We start from the raw sequence: 22399 nt of genomic DNA, 5'->3' as shown, positions 1-22399 counted from the left end.
AATTATGACAAAAGTTTACTAACTGGGACAGAAAGATATATTTAAAAAACAACAACAACCTTCTCCCCCCTTCCCCCAACCCCAAAACAATTCCATACCCTCACAACAATCATCTCAACATTATGGAAAAAAAACATTTTTCTGGACAAAAGATACACACTTAGAGGTAAGCGGGATGCTAAAAGGGGAAGAACAGCAAAGCTTTCCACTTCATATTTGGGTAGTTATGATGAAGCATGCATTATTTTTGTACATAATATTACATCTACTACATGAACAACAAGAATTACAGGGTGCTTCATTATTCACTCTAACAAAATACTTCCTTTTGAAAGAAGTTTAAAGTGCCAGCTTCTTCATTACCTCATCCCAAAAGTCTTTGCTTACTGAGATTGATCCAACACTGTTTAAATCACTAGGAGTTCTATCCAGGGACTTCAAGGGAAACAATATCAGGACCAAAGTCTACAAGTAGAATACATTAACAAAACCAAAAATCAAATAACCAGCAAGACATGCAGGCAACATGCAGTGAGGAAACATAAGTGAGGTGTAAGTGAAAGCTTTTATTGGTATATGAAAGCATTTTCATGAGCTTTTGCCACTGTAACTCTCATGCTTCCTGTACTTATCTGCCTTTTTTTTTTGTCACCTCTTGCTGTGCACTGTCTAAGTTATAAGATTCTGGTGGCATGTTCATTTTAATCACCTATAAGGCATCATACATTCTTGTGGCACTGAAGTGAATAAATAACACAAGGCCTTTTATTTTGAGAAGACAAAACTAACTGCTCTTAGTCATGACTTATGGTGTTCTGACCTAAATAAAAGACAGCCTCAATTCAATGTAGTCCTTCACTTTAAAGACCAAATATTAAAAAAAAAAAATGTATCTTTTAAAAGCTCCTATGCATTATCCTAAAGCTAATAGACAACAGTCTCCCAATTCATAAACTGACAAAACACCCCACCTAAAACCAGAGCTGTCACGCTAGTTTTTCCTCCTCACAGTCTGCCTGCCACGCAGTCTGTGATTTGCAGCAGCACTCAGATCAATTTCTGGACTTACATGTTGCAAATGCATGACATTTTAGTTCCCTTATTCCCTCATCTGCTTGCCTATAATTCTTCATTATGTGTGCAAAAGTTGGAAGTTCTGCCCCAAAACATGCTACTTCTGAAACCGTTAGATGATTTAGAATGGTTTTGGCAGACAATAGTTTCTGAAGTTACATCAGCCTAGGTCTCTGCAATAATTCATATACTGGTAAGATCTAACCTAAGCCCATACATAATTTCGTACATGTTTTATTGCTAACTTTTCCTGTGGAATGGTCTTACATGAAATCTATTATATAATACTAGAACACACTAAAATCAGGAGATACACACAATCTATTGAAAACCTAAAGAACACCGATACTAACTTTGAACATCATCTCAAAACAAAACATTCTAATTCCTGGCATGAGAAAATTTAGGCAGGCAGTTTCTGTGAAATATTTTAATATTACTTTATTAGATACCAAAAAAATACAATAGGTAACAAAGGGTAAAACAGTTCTGGAGCAGGCACTAAGCTTTTCAGTGTTTTCAGACTACAGCCAGAGGACTGACAGCAGATCACTACCACTCTGGCACCTGCCATTGTTTGGCAGAGCCGGGATACCACATGGTATAGATGTAACATGTATTCTCTTAATGTAGTAGTTCTAACATAAACCTTTTAAAGATATTTAAAGATATTAATAGGACAACAAGAGGACAACGGAAGGTTGGTTTTACTGCTACCTCTGTTACATCCCAGCTGTATTGTCTTCTTACATCAGTCTAGCAACTTCGCACCAGAACGTTTATGCAGGGGTTTTTTAATATAAAGAAATAATATACAGATAAGATTTGCAATAAAGCTCATAATTCATTCCTCCTCACTAGTGTCTTTATTACCCTCATTAATATTGCTTTTCTGTCTACAGACCTGTGCTTTCAAGTGCTTCCTCATCTTTAATTTCTCTCACCTGAATAGGCCCGTGGGACTTATCACGAAGGTAATATTAAGTATGTTCACATGGCTTTCCAGGATTTTTATGTATGCATCTAGTCTGACTTGCAGAGACCATAACTGGAGCTTTAGCAGTCCTTCTCTGGGAATCAACTAAATGCATACCAAAAGAGAAGCAAATTTGCCTGGACTGGTGATAACACTTCAGTCTAAATGCATTCACAGTTCTTAGAAGCAGAAGTTGTTACGAAAAGAAACTGTTGGGAATCTACACAGTTAAATTTTCACTTAAACCCTCATATCTTCACAGCCTAAACACCATGCACATTAAAGAGAGATGTGTGTTAAAGACTGCATCTTTAGGTTGTCAAAATATCCTGCCCTGAAATAAAAATCAATGAACTTTAAATAAAAAACAAGCTAAACAAAAAATGAACTACTAGCAGTGAGGAAAGATAATTATTGTTCCCCATCTGTTTAAAGCAAAAAAAAGTGTACAAAAAGAGCCATTTCACAAGTCTTCAGATAGATCTGGAATTTGAGAAAAAAAAAATGTGTCAGTTGATGAATTACAAGCTTAATTACATCTGGGATAAGACATTTTAGAACCCAAAGGAAAAATGATTTGCGGAATGTCGGTATGCTCAGATGCCCACCAGCGAGCAGTCCCTCCTCTATTCCAGGGTTTCAGTGAAGACAACATACATGTCAACCACAGTAGAAGAAACACAAACTAATGAAACTGTGTGTAAGCTGTAATTACACTGTCTCAGTGAATGGCACTTAGGGTATTGTGAACAGATTGTACATGTTACTTCACACAGGGCTTAATGAAGCATTCCCTGTTCTACAAACTTCACCTCTTGATTTAATTAACCTTCATACCTATACATGCTCTACCTACCAATCATAAATGTTGGAAAACCCTTACATAAACTAAAAAGCTTTTGAGCTACATTAGAAAGTAACAGAGGTTCAGTTTATGTTCAGTTTGGCAGCTCAAAAGTGAAGTGCAATCAAATTATAAGGTTCTTAGATGATAAAAACTCACATGGAGAATCTGGCCCTAAATCAGCTCTCCCAAACCTAAGACCTGGTCCCTTAAAATGAAATTGCAACACAGCAGAATCAATTCATTCACAACAATAAAAACTGTTTAAGATTTTACTAGAAGAGAACTAAACATTAAAATAATCTAGGAGGCTCTACCTTATAGAAGACTTTTAGATACTAAAATATGTCTGTTTTACAGAACAAAGTAGATGGCTAACTCACATCTTAGGTTTGTAGCCACAGCTTTGCACAATACAAATATATAAATACGTAAAACTGTGTCATTTTCACCAACTCTTAAAATAGAAAGGACACTCATTTTCTCAAATATAAAAATCATCATCTCCGAGACCAAAGCAGTTAATCTTTTACGAGTTTAGGACTGAGCAGGCTGTTTACACACACCCTGCAGGCCTCCCATTAGCCTGCATCTTCATGTTTTCCAGTACCGCAGGGGCTGCACTTTCCAGTCCTGCAGTTTTGATCAGCTTTAGAGCCTGGATTACATGAATTCTCTGCTCTAGTCATTTACTGCAAAACACGGGCACTGCAAATATATGGTGCTTCCTGCTGACTTCAAAGAGTGAAACATGCACAAAACACAACCATGTATTTCATAATTTCCTTCTGTATAAATTCCTGCTCAGACTCTAGCACTCAAGGACAGACATCTAGAAGTGCAAAGGGAGACTCTGTCTACTCTCTTCTTCTGGTGGGAGCAAACTGGAGAGGCAGGGAAACAGCAAAGCCTCATTTCACAGTTTTCTGATAATGAAGTGCAGCAGAAACTGCTGCCCCAGTACTTTGAGGGAACAAAGAAGAACTGCATCTCAGAAAGGCACCTCAATGGCACAGGAGCTACCATGGCTGCTCTTGGCAGGCAGGGCTCAGCTGAATTGACTTCACGAAGATTTAGTAGCTGTGTAAACAACAAAGCAAAATTGACACACTTTCTCTGCTTCCCTTCCCCCACAACTTAAGTTTACATAACATACTTAATATTTCACTGCATTAAAAAATCAAGTTGAAATTACTTAATGCACAAGTTAGAAAAACACTCGGTGCTGATTTAGAGAAAACAGGCTGCTCTGGAGAAATGTTAGTAAATTCTTCACAACAACAAAGAGCAAGTGAAAGCTGCAGAGATAATTTATGTGAATCTCCAAAGTCATTTTAATAGTATCTCTCATAAAAAATTAATCTGCAAAAGTTAGCAAGCATGACACAGAGGAGGAGAACCAGTGGACTGGATAGAAGTTGGCTGAGGGATAAAAGGGAAAGTTTGCCAGCCACAGAAAATGAGGACTCTGTTTGCATTTTAAAATTGAATCATCTGTTTTTTCATCCAGTGCTAAAGATTTACATTACAAGCAAAAAGAATTAGAACAGACCTCCCTATAAGCCTATGAAGCAACACGGATTTTTACTTTAAAAAGAACAAAACCAAACCCACATACAATAAAGCAGAAAAAAATCAACAAAAAGCAACAACATTTATGGTTACATTCTGTCACTCCAGAAGAGAGATTTCAAGGAGGGGGCAGAAACCTGTGTAATAGAGGCCATAAAGCAGGATTTTAAATTAACTGAGAATTCAGCCAACCTTGACAACTTAAACAGAAGGTACCAAATCTGTCCTTTTCCTTCACTGGAGCTATGCTATTCACTTCGCATGAGAATCTCAACCAATGTCAATGTCATTTTGGCATAAAGGATAATAATAATTGTATTTATGATATATCCCTCCAAGGCAGCATGCAAGATCACTCAAGCAAGTTAAAATACACCATAATACATGAAAATATTTAATATACTTTAAACCTGTACTTAATGTATTTCACTCCAGTAGAAAATTTGCAGCCAGTGTAAAGCAATATAGCATTTTGTCTTATGCCATTTTATTGATGCAACCAAATGAACAAGTGTGTTGCTCATTAATGTAATGAGAGGAGTAGGTGAACACACTTGCTTACCTCCCCACACTGCTGCTAATTACTCAACGGCCAGTCTTCACCTTTGTTATTCTTTCCCTGACTCTCAGCTCTTGTGTCCTGGCTGCCTGGATAGTAACTTGAACCTCAAGATACTGATAGAGAAAGAAATATTGTGATGCCACAAAGTGCCACTCTCCAGTGAGACGATGGACACAGAGCAGGACAACTGACAAAAGTGCAATCGGTGTTGAACAGTTGGGGGAGCATTTGGTATGGGATATGCTTAGAGCCTGCTGTGGTGGTATCGCAGATCTTACCGGCAGATTGTCCATCACTACCCAGGGTGGTGGCTCAGTTAACAGCAGGGACACCAAAGGTCCCAATCCAGCTTTGACTCTCACCTGGTAGAAAGTGAAATTGGAACCAGTACCTTCAAGCTCCCCCGGGCTATGTCTGAAACCAAATTCTCTCAGTTCCCAAGTTGCCTCAACACAGGTAGTGCACAGAAAAGGGTCCCCCCTCCTCCTGCCATTTTCTCCCCCTCTTCTACAGCATTACCCAACGAGGTGGACACTCAAAAGGCAGCTCCACACAGAGCTCAGCACAAGCTCAGGGAATTCGCTAAGAATCTGAACACATCTAGAGCTCAGGACCCTCCACAGTTTCAGTCAGAGTTTAAGAATTAAGTCAGAATTGGGTGACTTGGCTTAAAGGCACTTCTGACTTGCATACTTAAGCACTCGGGGGTCTTGTGTTTCAAAACATAAGCAGCACCAATATTTTTTTAGAAACCTCTGCAGGCCATGTGGTACTTGAGAACAGGCATTCCCATTCTCCAAGATTTAGACAACTAGTATAGACCTGTTAACCATGTCTGCACCGAAGAGGACTGAAAAGTGATATATTATCCAGCACCTTGCAATCCTGGAAGCCACAGGGCAGAAGCTGATCTTTCGGGGATGTCTCCTTGCGCTCTCCCATCCTCCTTGCACAATTGACTCGTGAACTCCCCTCGTGGTACTTCACATTGCGTGAAGGTTGCTGCTACCCAACTAAAAAGGCAAGGCTGCTGCTACCACCTTACACACTGAGACTCTTCACCAGATGTTCACAAGTCTTGAAGGGCAGTATGAGCAGCCAGGCTGCCATGGCAGGGACCTGGCTGTGTGGCAGAGTTTGCCACAATATCCCTCACTGCTGTGGTCCATACACTATCTATCACAACTATAAAAAGTCCTGGAAGACCTAAAAAAATCAAGGAAATGGTCAAAATGTGGTGATAAGCATTCTTGTTCAAACTGTATTGAGAAAGTAGCTATAGCTTTTATAAACATCAACATGAACATGTAGATTCCTTAGGGTGATCATTTTCTCGGGAGTCTGAAGTTCATGTCTTGTCTGGAACGGTGAAAGAGTAATACATAGGTGTCCTGGTTTCAGCTGGGATAGAGTTAATTTTCTTTCTAGTAGCTGGCATAATGTTATGTCTTGGATTCAGTATGAGAAGAATGTTGATAACACACTGATGTTTTCAGTTGTTGCTAAGTAGTGTTTATACCAAGGCATTGGATTTCTCAGCTTCTCATGCCCAGCCAGCAAGAAGGCTGGAGGGGCACAAGAAGTTGGGAGGGGACACAGCCAGGACATCTGACCCAAACTGGCTAAAGGGATATTCCATACCATGAATGGAATGACGTGACATCATGCCCAGTATATAAACTGGGGGAAGCTGGCTGGGGAGGGGCAGTTCGCTGCTCAGGAACTAACTGGGCATCCGTTGGCGAGTGGTGAGCAATTGTGTTGTGCATCACTTGTTTTGTATATTCCAAGCCTTTTATTGTTATTATTGGCATTTAATTATTGTTATTATTATCATTATTAGTTTCTTTCTTTCTGTTCTATTAAACTGTTCTTATCTCAACCCATGAGTTCTAGCTTTTTTCCTGATTCTCTCCCCCATCCCACTGGGGGGGGAGGAGTGAGTGAGCAGCTGTGTGGTGCTTAGTTGCTGGCTGGGGTTAAACCACGACAATAGGGTATAATCCTGGATTTGTAAGAATTTTGAACTGAACAGGTAGAGAATTAAGCTCATGGCAATTTTAATACTCTCAGATTCTGGTAACTGCAAATAAAGGAAATCTCTCTGAAGCTACCCTGGGCAGCACATTGGGTTCATTAGTGTTAGTGTAAACACAGGGTAAGTGTTAACAGCAAGGACAGCCGCCTCTCTTATTTCTTACAAAACAAAACTCTAGATGAACAACATGCCAGAGTTCACATACCACAGAAAACACCATGGTCTTCTGGGTTTATAATCAGACCCCTTTTCAAACCTAAACTGTAAACTAATTTATGGCCCTAGTTCACTTGCATTTGCTATTATGACAAAACATAAAGCCAATACAGATAATACCTGGCTTCACAGTAAGGGCTTTTCACAGCCCCAACTAAAAAGCTTTTTTCCACCATTACTGGTAGTATTATAGATCTTATTCAATAATTAAACCTAGATTCACCCGTCTTGCTGTTGTTGACAACAATCACAGGTGATAGAAACAACAGGTGTTCTGTTTTTCCTGGGACTCTGAAAAATTAGGGGTTGGTGAACCAAGGAGTCCTCCATTTGCTTGTGTACTATAAAAATAAACGAAAAAAGCCAAATCTGTATCATATGCATTGCTTCAGAGTGCAACTGATTGGAGACATTTTTACTCTGGTCTGCAATTTGACAACACAGCGCAGAGCAGAATAAAGCAATAGACTTGGAAAAGCTATTTATAGTGCATATGGCCCAAGGAGATATAGCTAATAACGAATTCATTTCACATCACACATTTGAATGCAATATGAAAACTTCCCAGTTTCTTATCAGCACAGGAGAAAAGACCCCACTGTGGCTTTCTTTAAAATAATTAAGGATTCTTTACCAAAACATTTTAATCAAACTAAGTCTCCACAGCAGTGTTTTCTTTCCCTGCCTTATATCTGTTTCCATAAGAGGTCTGTGCCTATTATATTTTTGATAAAAGCGTTTCACAACATAGCAGTTTCCCAAGCTATTAAAAATGATGCTCATTTTCCTAGATAACACATTTGTTTATCAAATAGTTTTCTATAAGCTGGATTAAAATCCAATATATTATTGGTCATATCAACAGGAAACAAATGGAACAATCTGCTAAAAATTTCAGTGAGCAATGCAACTGTAGTATCTGCATATGAGGAGGTTTGGGGTTGGTTTAGTTTTTTGTTGTAGGGAAACAAGTATTATTCCATGGACTAGATAGCTGAATATTTTATTACAAATGATTAAGAATTAAACAACAGATAAGAAAGACAGATAAGGATATGTAGTACTCGAGAGACATCAATAACCACATTGAGCTTCCCTTCTGCTGCAACTGCGGCAGAAACAAAGCAGCAAGCAGACACAATGCTCAGTGCAATGATAGCCGCCTAATTTCTCCACACCCATAATTTTTGTTTTCTTTTTCTCTTCTTCCACACGCTGACACCAGGTGTTTTAACAGCTTGACTTCAATGAGAGTGTCCTAAGAATAGTGTGGTTTCAGCCAATACTGGTGCCAAAGCTGTATCATAAATAAACCGGTAGGGGATGCTGCAAGGAGCCCCAGCTGGTACTCCACAGGAGCTACTATTGTCATGGGACTGTGCTAACTCTAATAGAAAAATAAGGGCCCTTGTGAACAAAAACAAACAAACAACAAAAAAGACCAAACAAAACCCACTAACACCATAGACTATCCTATGGCTCAAAGACTTAGCAAACAATGACCCACTATTTAACCTGGGCCTTCTGTTACTTTTTAATTAAAAGGCAAGTTTTTGTTAACAGGTTTTATGCTTAAATTGTAATTAATTGCTATAGGAAACAACGTGACTTAACTCCACCAATTTGTAATCCAGTGCCCCTAGGGCCCCTAGTTTTTACTGAGTAGCATGACAACATCCTAATTTTACTTTTACCACAGCGGAAGCAGCATGAAAATTATTTAAAACACACGTTAAACATAAACGGTAACTAGATATTGTGAGCTTACAAAGTCATTTATTTATGTGGTAGGTTCAGTGAAAATGCTAGGAAACAACAGGGAAGAATACATACATACACATCCTAATGACTTAAACATAACTGCCTTTCCATTAAGTAATCTGGTATCAAAAGTATTTATCTTGTACACAGAATGCTTGTTTTCAAATTTATCAGTCATAAAGTTTAATGGGTAAAACCTGGATAAACACATTCTAAATCCCTAATTAAATTTAACAGAAAGAATGCAGATCTCCTGCAATAACCCTTTAGGGTTTGTAGTTTTTTCCCCTTTAGCAGAATATTCTGCTAGCATTAGGAAGTACTGCTCAGTGACAGCTGAACATCCATTTCCAGCATCAGACCTTTTTTAGACTGTAAAAGGATACACTACTTTGTGTGCATGTGCATTGATTTTATTTAGCAAATGGAGAGAAGTCAATATGAGGTTTGCTCATTTTTAGGTTGGAGGAGGGCTTCTGGTTTTTTTGTTGTTGTTTCCACTTTTGCTGTTTGTTCATTCCATTATATTTACTGTATTACATGTTTATTGACCATGTGCTTTAGTCTGAGTCATTGTATTAATCCGAAAAGAAATATATCCCCATTGCAGAGCAATCAAGCAACAATATATTAACTACTAAGATTATTAATGCTAGCTATCTAAATTATAGTGGCAAAAAGCAGATAGCAAAAAGTTGCAAAGTGTAGTTATAAGAGGGCTTAAAAATAACTACTAAATAAAATAGCATCAGCTGCTTACTTTTTCAGATTTTAGTCTGAGCTAGAATACGTGCAGACTACATGCTGCACAAGAACATGCAAAGACTCTACATGACTTCTGAAGACAGAAATCAGCTTAGCTGTTTAGATTTCTGAATATATTAAGGGTACAACATCAGCTATTGAAAGTGATTGTCACTTTTTAAATTTTTGCTCACACAGTATTTAAAACTTTGAGGAGCAAATGTGCTACCTAGTTATTATAGTAATGCTTTAATCATGACTTCTCCCATCAACTAAGTGGCAGATAACTTTTTTTTAAGCTAATATTTAAACTAATCTTTATTAATTGCTGCCCCAGTGTAAACTCGCTAATGGCTTCATTACGCAAATAGGTGAAGAAGTAAAACCCAAACAGAAAAGAAGAAAATACTAAAATGAAATAACTAATACTATATTGGATAGAAGCTCTTCTATGTTTTCTTCAAAGGTCAGAATTATCTATTTTCCCAAGGAAATTCCAAGTATTTCACTTTTAACTTTTATAACAAAGGAACAGTGCATAAGTGTGTAAGTTGCCAGAAATTTAAGTTCGTTAGTTATTAAACGTGTACATTTTAATGGCAAAAACCATAGCACTGCATAATCAAAGACACATGACAGCACATCAGGTTTTTGGAACCTTTGATTACGCAGTATGAGACCGCTCGACTTAGCACTATCTCAGTACCGAAAAGTTAAAATATCTTTTGAAAGAGCAAGAAGAGAAGGCCAAGAAGTGATCTCCTCCTGAAGTTTATTTATAACCACTGCCCTGCAAGGGAACATGGTTACCAATCATCCTGTCTCCCTATGATGTACCAATACAGGATCCTGATGTGCCAGTACATCAACTTGTCAGAAGTGGCTAGAGCAGCATTAAATAGCAGCACAGCGAGCAAGTGTTCAATGATGTTACAGTGCTGAGCATACATAGAAGTTCGTATCAGTATGCTGCTGCTGAAGAACCATCACTTTAGCTGCTAACCATGTTTGTTGTGGTTTTAGATGGGAATGCAGTGAGAAGAAATGAACCACTGCAAAAGCAAAAACCATGCAACAGTATCATATTCACTCATTATATAGAACAGGGCAGAGCAATAACAGTCCTGTTCCCTGCCCATTGGTGTGAGGAACTGAAGCCTCATTGGAAACCCTCCGTTGTGCCAAATTCATGCTCTTTCCATGAATTTCAATGAGATGTAAAGATCTGCTTATTCCTGTTTTTCTGCCTTATCTCCCACCATGTTTCCCACTCTGCACCATTTCATCAGTGCAGCAAATGCATTAGGCCAATTGGTTGCAGAGAGACCTCTGACTATATGGACTGCTCTTTCTAAATGGATCGGATTTACCTGCTATATTAAATCCATGACTACATTAATAACTGCTTTATCTCCACAGAATCCCTTCTAATAGTTGAAAATCCAAATTAACTTTTCTATTCTTACATTGTAAGGTCGCACTGTTTTAGTATATGCTTATTATATTAGCACAACCAGTCCTCTCCAAAACCAACTTAAGAGATACACTTCAAATCTGCATCCTCTTCTGCTTGCTTCCAATGACATTCATCCTCAGCCCTTTGTGCTGAAGAGTTGGAGCCAAGAAGATTATCTGTGTATCATCATGCTCTAACTCAAGCTAGTATCTAGCTGGAGCATCTTGAGTTTTATTAAAAACCTTTAGTTATGTATGAAGACCTTTCAAATAAAGGGAAAACTTTGGGGTCAAACTCTCAAAAATGATGATAGAAGAAACTAATTTACCATGATTATTTTTCAAGATACCTTTCTATACATTTAATTAATTCATTGAGTGGCTACTAAGCTGAAGTAAAATTAGCTTGTGATTATACAAGTGAATTAAAAAAGCAGCTGACAAAAACAACATGAGAAAATTTCCAACTTTTCCTGACTTTTGGGTACTTGACCTCATTAAACATGGTTTTCATTTAACATTAAAAATGTCCCTGGGTCTCAAATATTTCTAAATTCTGTAAGTGGTGACTATTATATCCCTTTCATTTATTAGCTGGATTTCCAAACTATCTTAAGCATTTTACTACTGTTATAGTACTATCTATACTAAGAGAAATCTGTCATGCCACAACAGTCCTAGTCTTGCTGCAATGTGTGCTTAAGGAGAGCCTGAGACATGCTCTCTTCTCTCCTTTATCAGGGGCTGGAGGATAGCCTGTCCACATCCAGCACTTCCACAGCAGGCATTAAGCTGCAGAGCCTTACGCCAAAGCATATGGTTAGCTATAATTTTCTTTGCCAGCTCCCATATATTTCCAATGTAGTGTTCATTGTTTCTCTTGTAGAAGGAACCTCTCTCAAGGCCTTTTCTGTTCAGAAATTAATTTGTTGGCAGTTAGAATTTTCCTGAAGATTGTAAATAAAGACAGGAGCATGATACTTTATAACCTAAAACCACCATTAAATAACATCAGAATTTCCTAGAACAAAGAAAATTCATTTACCTTACCCAGTTGCTTTCACCTGCCAAATGCTGAACAGATATACAACAGATATAAAGACTTATCACAAAACACTGGCAGTGGGCAAGGAAGGGAAGCATTTAGCACAGACCACTACAGGCCAGCTGAATGTCATCATAGACAGTATCACTACCCAGCAAACAAAAATGTACTCATCTTCCTGTTCCACTAATGATACGTACAGAAAATTACCAATTATCTGTGTGCCAAAGGAGTGACCTGTTGCTGTCAATTGAAAAGACAGACATATTCTTCAATTAGTTGCTGTATTGTACTAATTAAACGGGAGAATTATGGGAACCTTTCATTAACCTCTTAGCAAGTTCATATATTTTAAAAGAATTATATTCAGAAGGACAACCATCTGTAGACCAACTCTACAAGGCTGAACACCAGTGGCATTCATTCTTTAAAACTAATTTTCTTTTGCCGGTCAACAGAAAACAGATGTTATGTAGCAACTTCAACGCCATATGCAACTCACAAATTGTGCGTGACCTTAAGACTTCTTTATTGCAGTCAGCTGATGACTTAGACTATGGTTTGTATAGGGTCTCTCTTAGCAAGACCTGGACATTCACAAGGGGCCAAATGTGCCAGCCAATCTGAGCTTGCACCCATCCACTCCAGACCCCAGATGCTCTCCCAAGTACTTTGTGCACTAGGAAGAAGCCGCTGGAAGGTTTTGTATCTGGGCACACCACCAAAATAAGGATAAAGCTCAACATTTCAAGGTGGAGGCAGCCAACAGCGGCAGCCAACAGCCACAGCACAACATGTAGCATGAAGGAACTGAGAAGACGCATGCAAGAAGCATTCCCTCCCATCTTTGGCCAAATGAAAAGACAGCTCTGAAGTCTTCCAACTCAGTATCTAATCCATGTAAAAATGAAAATTTTAATAGCCTCTGTGCAATTGGATTAATATTCAACCAATGTCATGCTCAAATAAGACAATTTTAAAAAAATGCTTAATCAGTCTTAATTTGTAGATGTCATGGACGATCCAAGCAGAGCAATGTATTCTATTGGATATCAAAGTCTTTTAAGAGGTGAACCAACACCACCACCCCAAAAACATCTTGCAACTGGTAACATTCTGCATAATTAAAGCTATCTCCCCTATAGTTCAGAAAAGACATAGGTAGGAGACAGAAGATTTTCCCGTCTAAAACAAAAGCAAAGAGAAGTTCTGACCTCAGAAAGCAGGCCAGTTGGCACTGAGATTGCTTGCTCATTTCAACAGCTAGCTGAGATACCAAAGCAGATATAAAGAAACCTAATTATTAACTATCACTTAGAATAGTATTTTAGTGATCTATTTTTTCTTTTGATGATACAGCTGTTATTTTATAGTCAAAATCTATGCTTTGTTAGAACACAGTCTGTTTTCATTTTATGATTGCTGAGCATACAAAGTAAAATGAAAATATATGTCAAAAAGGAAGTGCAGTTTTGGTTTAGGTTTTCACTTTTTTCTTTTCCACAGGTAGTAAAACCAAATAAAGTTGTGCTGACAACAGTCCCACTGTCTACCTGCCACTGAAGGCGAGTTTGTAAATCTCAGGAGAGGCTAAGTTTCCCACCAAACTGCAGACTCAGGAGCTGGCAACATCAAATGCCAGAGCCAGGCCAGAAGTCTCTTTCAATTAATTTTTTTTGAGAGTACTGATGAAAAGATAGTCCACAACAATGGGGACAAACCGTACTGTCACAACTACCCAAAAAGCAACAGAATCAAGAGTCAAATGAGATCAAAAATGATTAGTATACATGACTGTACCTTGGTCTATCATTTGGAAGATATAATTTATCAGTGCAAGCAGTGCAGCTTGTCTACTATATTTAGGGCTAAACCCAGATGGATTCAGTCAAGGAAATCTGAGGATTCTAGATGCCACCAGAGTCGCCTTGCGCACAAGCTTCCTTATAGCTTTCCCTAAAAAACAAAGAAATTCAAGACAAAAAAATGGTGAAAACTTTCCTCATCTAAGGATAATTTTTCAAGCAGGAACAAAACTGTTGGCCCTGTAAGCAAGCAAGCACCTTGTTCTCCCAATCACTTTCAATAACAGAAAAATACTTCCTCAGTGGACATTCCCAGACTTAGAAGAGTGTAAGTCACAAGCTGCAGGCCAGATCTTCCTAGCTCCTATATTCACTTCCATCAGTGTAATTGGCTGAGACTCAAGAGGGTTTCCTCTCTCATACTCCTAACCCCAAAGAAATAGGTAATATTTTTAGAATTACCAGGGAGGTGCTGATAGTTCAGTCCTCATCTAAGTCATTGAAATAATTAAGTACCTTGAAAATTCCTTAGTGTGAAACCCATTGTACAGCTGTTCAAAGGATTCAACTCAGATTTATCAGTTTACTCTCCATCAACAACAGTTCAACAGAATGCTTGTTGAAGTGGGGTTTTAAGAAGCATAACTGCTTCAGTCAATAAAATTTAAAATGGAGGCCAGAAAATCAGTCTACAGGATCTAGAGAACAGGTGCTCTTTCCATTTTAAAGGTAGGATCTTCCTAATGAAAAATGAAAAAGTGATAAGGGGGAAAAAAAACCAAAAAAAACCCACACAAGCATAGAAATAAAATGCTCTATATTTCAGAGAAATAAACTGTATTTCTGTCATCAGAACATAAGGAGAGAAAGTTAAGTAACCCATTTTATATTAATACTGATATTCAAAGCAGAGCAGCCCAAACTACCAACCCCTCATCCCAGGTCTGTACAGCATCAAAAAGAAAAACCCCATGGATCCGCACAGAAATATATTCTCCATTTTAATTTGTATCTTTCACTTTTCTTCAAAAGCCTTTCTTTTCTAGAAGATACATTGGAAAGCAAATACATGCAAGTATTGAATACGGGAGGGAAAAAAAATCTATTATACCTGCCAGGATAATTTCAATGCTTATTTACACATGCTTATATTTAAATTTGCAGAGCTTTGAAATTCAGAAAGATGAAGTGCTGTATCAAAGCAGTCCCTTTTATGATGGCATTTGTCATTATGTGAATCTCATCCAGACAGCAGCAATCCATTCAGAGTAGTTACGCAGGTGTGTATCTGCATGCATCGTACTCATAAGAGAGTTTTCTTTCTATTTATAGTTGCACTATTAAAAGCAGTACTTTTAATAAATGGTGAATCTGAATCAAGCCCGTAGTATTCTTTTGGTGGAAATGGGGCAAGTCCTCTGGGTATGTAGACCATCATATCTCTATTACAATTTCCAAAAGCAGTGGAGCTACGATACTTAAACCAGCAGGGGACTGGTGTATATCACTACTTGCAAAGATTGAGTATAACCAGTAAAGAACTACCAATATGTGATACATCATGCGAAAGGTAAATAAAGTGACATGTCGCAACCCATGTCTTTGAACAACAAATCAGTGCACAGAGTATTCTTTATATAACCAAATTTAAATACACTTCCCATCTCTTACATTGCACTTTCCTTAAAAAGGCAGAGCTCTACTATATGAAATCCCAACCCTTATGACTTGCCTTACAAGCTGCGTGGCAAGTAGACATGGGCAATTATTATCTAAGGGCAATTTCTAAGTGAAGTCATATAGGAATACACATGTACTTTAGATGTTGTCATGGTTTAACCCCAGCCAGCAACTAAGCACCACGCAGTCGCTCACTCACTCCCCCCCACCCAGTGGGATGGGGGAGAAAATCGGGAAAAAGAAGCAAAACCCACGGGTTGAGATAAGAACAGTTTAATAGAACAGAAAAGAAGAAACTAATAATTATAATGATAACACCAATAAAATGACAACAGCAATAATGAAAGGATTGGAATGTACAAATGATGCGCAGTGCAATTGCTCACCACCCACCGACCAGCACCCAGCTAGTCCCCCAGCGGCGATTCCCCACCCCCACTTCCCAGTTCCTATACTAGATGGGACGTCCCATGGTATGGAATACCCTGTTGGCCAGTTTGGGTCAGGTGCCCTGGCTGTGTCCTGTGCCAACTTCTTGTGCCCCTCCAGCTTTCTCGCTGGCTGGGCATGAGAAGCTGAAAAATCCTTGACATTAGTCTAAACACTACTTAGCAACAACTGAAAACATCAGTGTTATCAACATTCTTCACATACTGAACTCAAAACACAGCACCACCAGCTACTAGGAAGACAGTTAACTCTATCCCAGCTGAAACTAGGACAGATGTGACAGCAAAAACTACTAAAATTAATATCCTGTAGAGATGTTCTTGCAAAAGTATTAAAATGCAAGGGCCACTGCAGAAAATACTTTCAAGAGCTTGCATTTTCTTGTCCACTTTCTGGCTTAAGAATTTTAGATGCTCAACACTTTTTAAATGATATGATCAGTGACTGTGGTGCTTGAATAAAGAATAAACTAATTTATCTCTAAATCATCTATGCCACCACTGGAAGACCTCATCTAAGCATTTATTTGCAGCAGACAACTATACAAGAACTCTGACAAGTCGTATTTCTGTCATTTCACTAGGAGCCATTTGTTGAGGTTTTCCACTTTTACATTTCAAACCATCATCCCTTAATAAAGTCACTATATCCCCATTATTGAGTGAAAACCCAGATCAAAGACATTATTTGTCACTTAAATACTGGCATGTGCTTATGAGGTGATTTCATAATCACCTACAGGATGATTTCCACAGTATTTTTAATATCTGCAATGGTTACCAATTAGCATTGCTTTTCATAAGTGCCCTCTATACACTTTGAATGCAAACCACTAAAAAGCTATGTCCAAGAAGAACAACTCTCATTCTTTGCTCTCCCTCTTGTATTTACAAATTTATTTCTAGATGATGATAAAAATCAATATAAAACATCCCACATTTATTGTACTCCAAAACTATCTGCCATAGTCTAATGACTATAATGCCATAATGTCTGCTGGTCATCCGTACATTATCTTGTAACTTAGTATATAGTTCTTTACAATTAGTTAAAGAACACTAATAAACAATAAAAAGCTCATCTGAAAACTTCAGAAGATAAAACATCAGTGAACTGTGCCATTAAAATCGCGTTTGTAAAAAGAGGACATGCTTAAAAACTCTATCTCCTTGATGTATGTCTTGTACGTACTCAGACATCCAGTGGCAACTAACAAGTGTGAAACAGCACATATATTAAATTTGGCCATCCAAAACCATAAACTCTAAAAAAAAAATTTCTTGATCCATCCAGATTTTTCTAAGGTTTTCATTTCACTGAAAAACATGGGAGATTGTCCCGTAAGTATGTGTTTTAAGCATAGATTTGACATAAATAAAAATTAATAATTAACCTAAAAACACTTCAGCCTGTTTAGCTAAACAGTCAATGGGGAGCACTCCACATTCCACTTATTAGGATGCAGGAATCCCAGTGCAATAAATTAAGACTTAATATGTACTATAAACAAGGAAGAGTTTTACTCTCCCTTTTAGTTTGCTGTGACAAGTCTTTTTTTTGCTCTTTTTTTTTTTTGTTTGGTACTATCTTGGAAGGTGGATTTTTCATTCTGTTTGATGAGCTGATGCACATCTGCCTTTTGATCTCTTGCAAAGTCATGTGCCACATGTTTAGAAACCTGTATTTCATGAACAACACAGCTGACTGCTTTACTATTCTGGTGGCATGTACACAGCACGCTGAGGTTTACCTGGATGTCCAGTGACAATGAGGAATTCAAACACTGAAATGGAGCTATTACAGAGGTGAAGAGTTCATGGTCTCTATCAGCATCATTTAAAGCCTCTCCAAGATTCAACTTCATCTTTTAGTTACTATGCTTAGTCAAACCCTTGATAACTAGGAGGTGGTTTTGTTCATAATCTGTGAAAGCAGAGATCGTTATTCACTGCCAGCATTTTAGTCCACAGTGGGACATTATTACCTGCATACAGAAAAAGAAGGGGTACCACATAAGGCTCTGGGAAAGAAAACAAAAGCTCTCAATGACACTTCTGGGAACAATAAGCAAAGGCTTCTTCAGGAGATCCTGCTATCCACTCGAAAAGGATTGTGCCACTGTACTGTACAGAGCCCACAGACAAAAAGCATTTCTAGAGGAAATCTTTAATTTTTTTGTCTAGTTATTTCCAAATTCAAATATGTGTTTTCACATACTTATTGTTGTCACATGCACGGTCTAGATTTTTATGGCCTTTTAGTATGTAGCACTGTCTTTTACAAGCATGATTTCTACTGATTTCTAAATTGAAATTTAAAAGTTTTATTTGTGGTACAGCCATGACTTTGGAAAGAAGTTGTTTTGTTTAAAAGAAGCAGTATCTTTTATTTGTCCTGCTGATACAGTTGCAGGCAGGGTGGGTAGGAGAACAACCTTGCCTTCAAGCAGACAAGAGCTTCTTAAAACCTGCAGAGGACCCACAAAAGTCCGTCCTCCATTTTTTGATAGTTCATCTACCAGAATTTACCTCTAACTACCTTGTCTTTCTTTTATCCTTAGATCACTGCAGCTACATATCACCACCATTATGACTTTAAAATCCTTCTACATTATCTAGCAGTCTTCCAGAATGTTCTGATTAGCCAAACAGCAACACTAAAATTGAGAAGACAAGCTGCAGAGTCTAGTGGTAATATTCCACTAGTGGTAATATTCCACTAGCAAATAATATCCTGTCAGAAACATACTACCATTTAGTAACACAATGAAAAACAATAAAAAATGCCCACAGAATAAAAATACTGATAATTTTTTGGCTGGAAATTATGGATGCCTTTGGGGTGATAAAACAACATAGCAAAATTAGTCCAGTGATTCAATTTTTATCATCACCCTGAAAAAGGACTACTGCCATTACCATCTTTACTAGAATTTAGTTACACATTAGAATATATACCATAAACACAGACTGTAATAAATGTTTTCTTGAAACTCCAATTCTGCTGTTCTACCAACCTCTATAGATTTTCAAGCCAACAATAGCTGCTCTTTTGATTACAGCTCTAGCCTGTGTGACTGATTTCTTATTCTGGGCTGAATCATCACAAAAGCAAACCGATTGGTTAAAAAAAAAAAAAAAAAGCTGAATACCATAGCAACTGGCTCGCAGCCTTGCTAACATGCAGGAAGGATTTTTTATTTGAACAAGAGCTACAAGTGAAAACACCAGGTCAAAAGCAGATCTGGTGTAATATCAATGCAACAGAACCACAAAAGTTGCTTAACCCCTCCTCCCCAATCTCTTCCCCGTAATACCTTTTGGGCAGCAGCAAATCTTCAGGTTCTTACTAAAACACAGCGCAGGGAACAAGGAAAAACTTGTGTTATGCTATTGAGTCTGCATATATATATAGACATTGCAGACTCTTTGCCAAAACAAACAGGATTAAATTTTGAAAAATCAAGTCATGGAAGCGGCACAATAACAGAGCTTGATCTTCAGTTTTAATTAATAATCATATCACTCCATAATTAAAAGGATTAAAAGTTTCTAAAGAAACATCTCCAAATATACTTAGTGCTACACTGTCCAAGTTCGTGACTGCTTTTAGGAATACATCAAAGTAGCCAAGATATTGATAATAAAGACAACCACTTAGTGATAATACCCTCTAAGAATTGCATGGGGGGGCAGGGCTGCAGGGGTGGCCTCTGTGAGAAGAGACCGGGAGCTGTCCCTGTGTCGGACAGAGCCAGTTCCAGCCGCCTCCAAGACAGACCCACCGCTGGCCAAAGCTGAGCCCATGAGCGACGCTGGTGGTGCCTCTGTGACAACGTATTTAAGAAAGGGTACAAGAGCTGCGCAAGAGCAGCTGTGAGAAAGGAGTTAGAAAACGTGAGAGAAACAGCCCTGCAGACACCAAGGTCATGAAGAAAGAGGGGGAAGAGGTGCTCGAGGCACCAGAGCAGATTTTCCCTTGCAGCCCATGGAGAAGACCATGGTGATGCAGGTTGTCCTCCCGCAGCCCACCTCCTCCAGGAGGTGGAGATGCCCTGAAGGGAGCTGTGGCCCATGAAGAGCCCATGCTGGGGCAGGCTCCTGGCAGAAGCTGCGGCCCGTGGAGAGCAGCCCACACAGGAGCAGGTTTTCTGGCAAGAGCTGTGGCCTGTGGGGGACCCACACCAGAGCAGTACATTCCTGATGGACTGTACCCTGTGGAAAGGACCCATACTGGAGCAGTTCTTGAAGAACTGCATGCAGCCCATAAGAAGGGCCCACGTTAGAGAAGTTCATGAAGGACTGTATCCCCTGAGTGGGACCCCATGCTGGAGCAGGGGAAGAGCATGAGGAGAAGGAGCAGCAGAGATGAAGCGTTATGGACTGACTGTAACCCTTGTTTCCCATCCCCCTGTGCTGCTCAGGGGTGGCAGGAGGTGGCAGAAAAGTTAGGAAGGAAGGAGAGAAGTTGAGTCTGGGAAGAAAGGGAGGAGGGGAAGGTGGTTTTGGTTTGGGGGTTTTTTGTCACTAACCTACTATATTTTCAATTAGCAATAAATTAATCTTTCTCAAGTCGAGTGTGTTTTACCTGTGACAGTAATTGATGCATGATGTCCCTCTCCGTATCCTTTCATCTTATTTTATTCCCTGTCCTGCTGAGGAGGGGGAGTGAGAGCAGTTTGCTGGCCACCTGGCAGCCAGCTAAGGTCACCCCACCACAGAGTTCTTGCGTCTGAGGAAAGCATAAATCTCTCCTAGGCAACTGAAGCTACGAAGTCTTTGCTTTGAAGTAGATGTGCCCATCTGTTCTAGGTCAGCTATAATAGGTCTTCAGTGCATTGCACAGTGAAGATTTACAGTCCTGTCTCTTCTCCGCCGTGTTTGGACTGGCTTCTTCTCTGGAGTCTCTATTCGACTGCATAATAAGGAACCTCACTGAGTTTGGCTTTATAGGCCAGGAGAAAAGTCAGCTCTGTTCTTCTTTGTGTATCATTTAAGAGGCATTCAAAACCTGCTATAAGTAACATCAAATCAAGACAACCAGGTACAATGCCTGCAGCACGGCTACCTAAACTGTTTTTAATATTAGGGCTAATTTTTAAACCAAAGAAATCTGAGTTAAGTACATAACTCCACAGTATCAAATTGATTCAGTTGATCTCTGTAAGCATCAGTCCTGAGCTTTTACTGGCATTAAGGAGTGCTATAAGCCACCCACACCTACGAAAATCTGAACACTTTTTTGCAATTGAAATGAGGGGAAGAGCCTTACTTTGAGTTCCTGAAAATAGTGGCCTGATTTTCTATTAATGAAATAATGAACAATGGGGTAATATTTTTGTTAATATTATTTTTTGGATCTGACAAGAAATGGCCACAAAATTCTTAAGGTCTTTTGACCCTCAAACTCATGCAGTCTCACAGGGAGTTTATGGTCCCAGGAAATTCCTCCATCAGAGACCACGCACCTGGAATTAACAAAACGTACTTTCTGTTTGGAGGTGATTCCATCACACTAGTAAATTGCTTGACATGTTCTACTCATGTTGCTGAAAATGGGCACATTTCTGTTTTGTCTCAGATCTCTGATATATCATAATTCAGACATCAAATCAGCCTAATTGTAACCATACATTTGTGCTGGATATGTACATATCTCAAGGTGTGTCTGTATTTATAATATATAGGGTGCATACAGACTTTGTTATACACTACTGAGAGCTATATACCTATCTCAGAAAGTATCCATGTCCCTTATCTTCCAAAAGATATTTATTTTAAAGTCACATTTTTACTTAGTTCACATTCTATAAAACAGTGCAAAATTCCCTAGTTCAGCTCTATAAACAGCATATACTCGTCATTTTGGTATCTCAAGTAGAAATAGGAAAAGCAGGACAAAGAGAATCCAAGAAACTTAGCAAAGCTATAGTCAAAGTTTTAGTTGCCCTTGATTTTAAAACACAGTAGTTTCCAACACTTCCCTCACTCATCAGATAGAAACGCTTGATGGGTTGATCGTAACAAAGTGCTAGCTCTTGCCCAGTCCTCATACTTTCAGAATGGGAATTTTTGGTGAGTTTGGTTTGATATACCTTTGTTTTGTTTATAAGGGATGAAGCAAGGAATTTTTTTACTTGAGCTGCTATCCAGCAATTCACACAGAGAGAACATCACC

At 38.7% G+C, this 22399-nt stretch overlaps 1 protein-coding gene across 11 annotated transcripts in view; it reads right to left on the bottom strand.

The window, feature by feature from the left end:
• PPP2R2C (protein phosphatase 2 regulatory subunit Bgamma) overlaps positions 1–22399 on the bottom strand; it is a 204105-nt gene that overhangs the window by 77944 nt on the left and 103762 nt on the right. For 3 of the 11 annotated variants that reach the window (XM_030033494.1, XM_030033585.2, XM_030033412.1), the window contains exon 2: positions 14088–14243. The exons of the other annotated variants lie outside the window; for them this stretch is intronic. In XM_030033494.1, the coding sequence (XP_029889354.1) occupies positions 14088–14100 (13 nt within the window). In that variant the 5' untranslated portion in view covers positions 14101–14243. The remainder of the gene's footprint in view (positions 1–14087; positions 14244–22399) is intronic. 11 annotated transcript variants of the gene reach the window in all.

Source organism: Aquila chrysaetos, chromosome 1, assembly GCF_900496995.4.
Source record: "Aquila chrysaetos chrysaetos chromosome 1, bAquChr1.4, whole genome shotgun sequence".
Classification (NCBI taxonomy): Eukaryota; Metazoa; Chordata; class Aves; order Accipitriformes; family Accipitridae; genus Aquila; species Aquila chrysaetos.
This window is presented reverse-complemented; position numbering and strand designations above follow the sequence as displayed.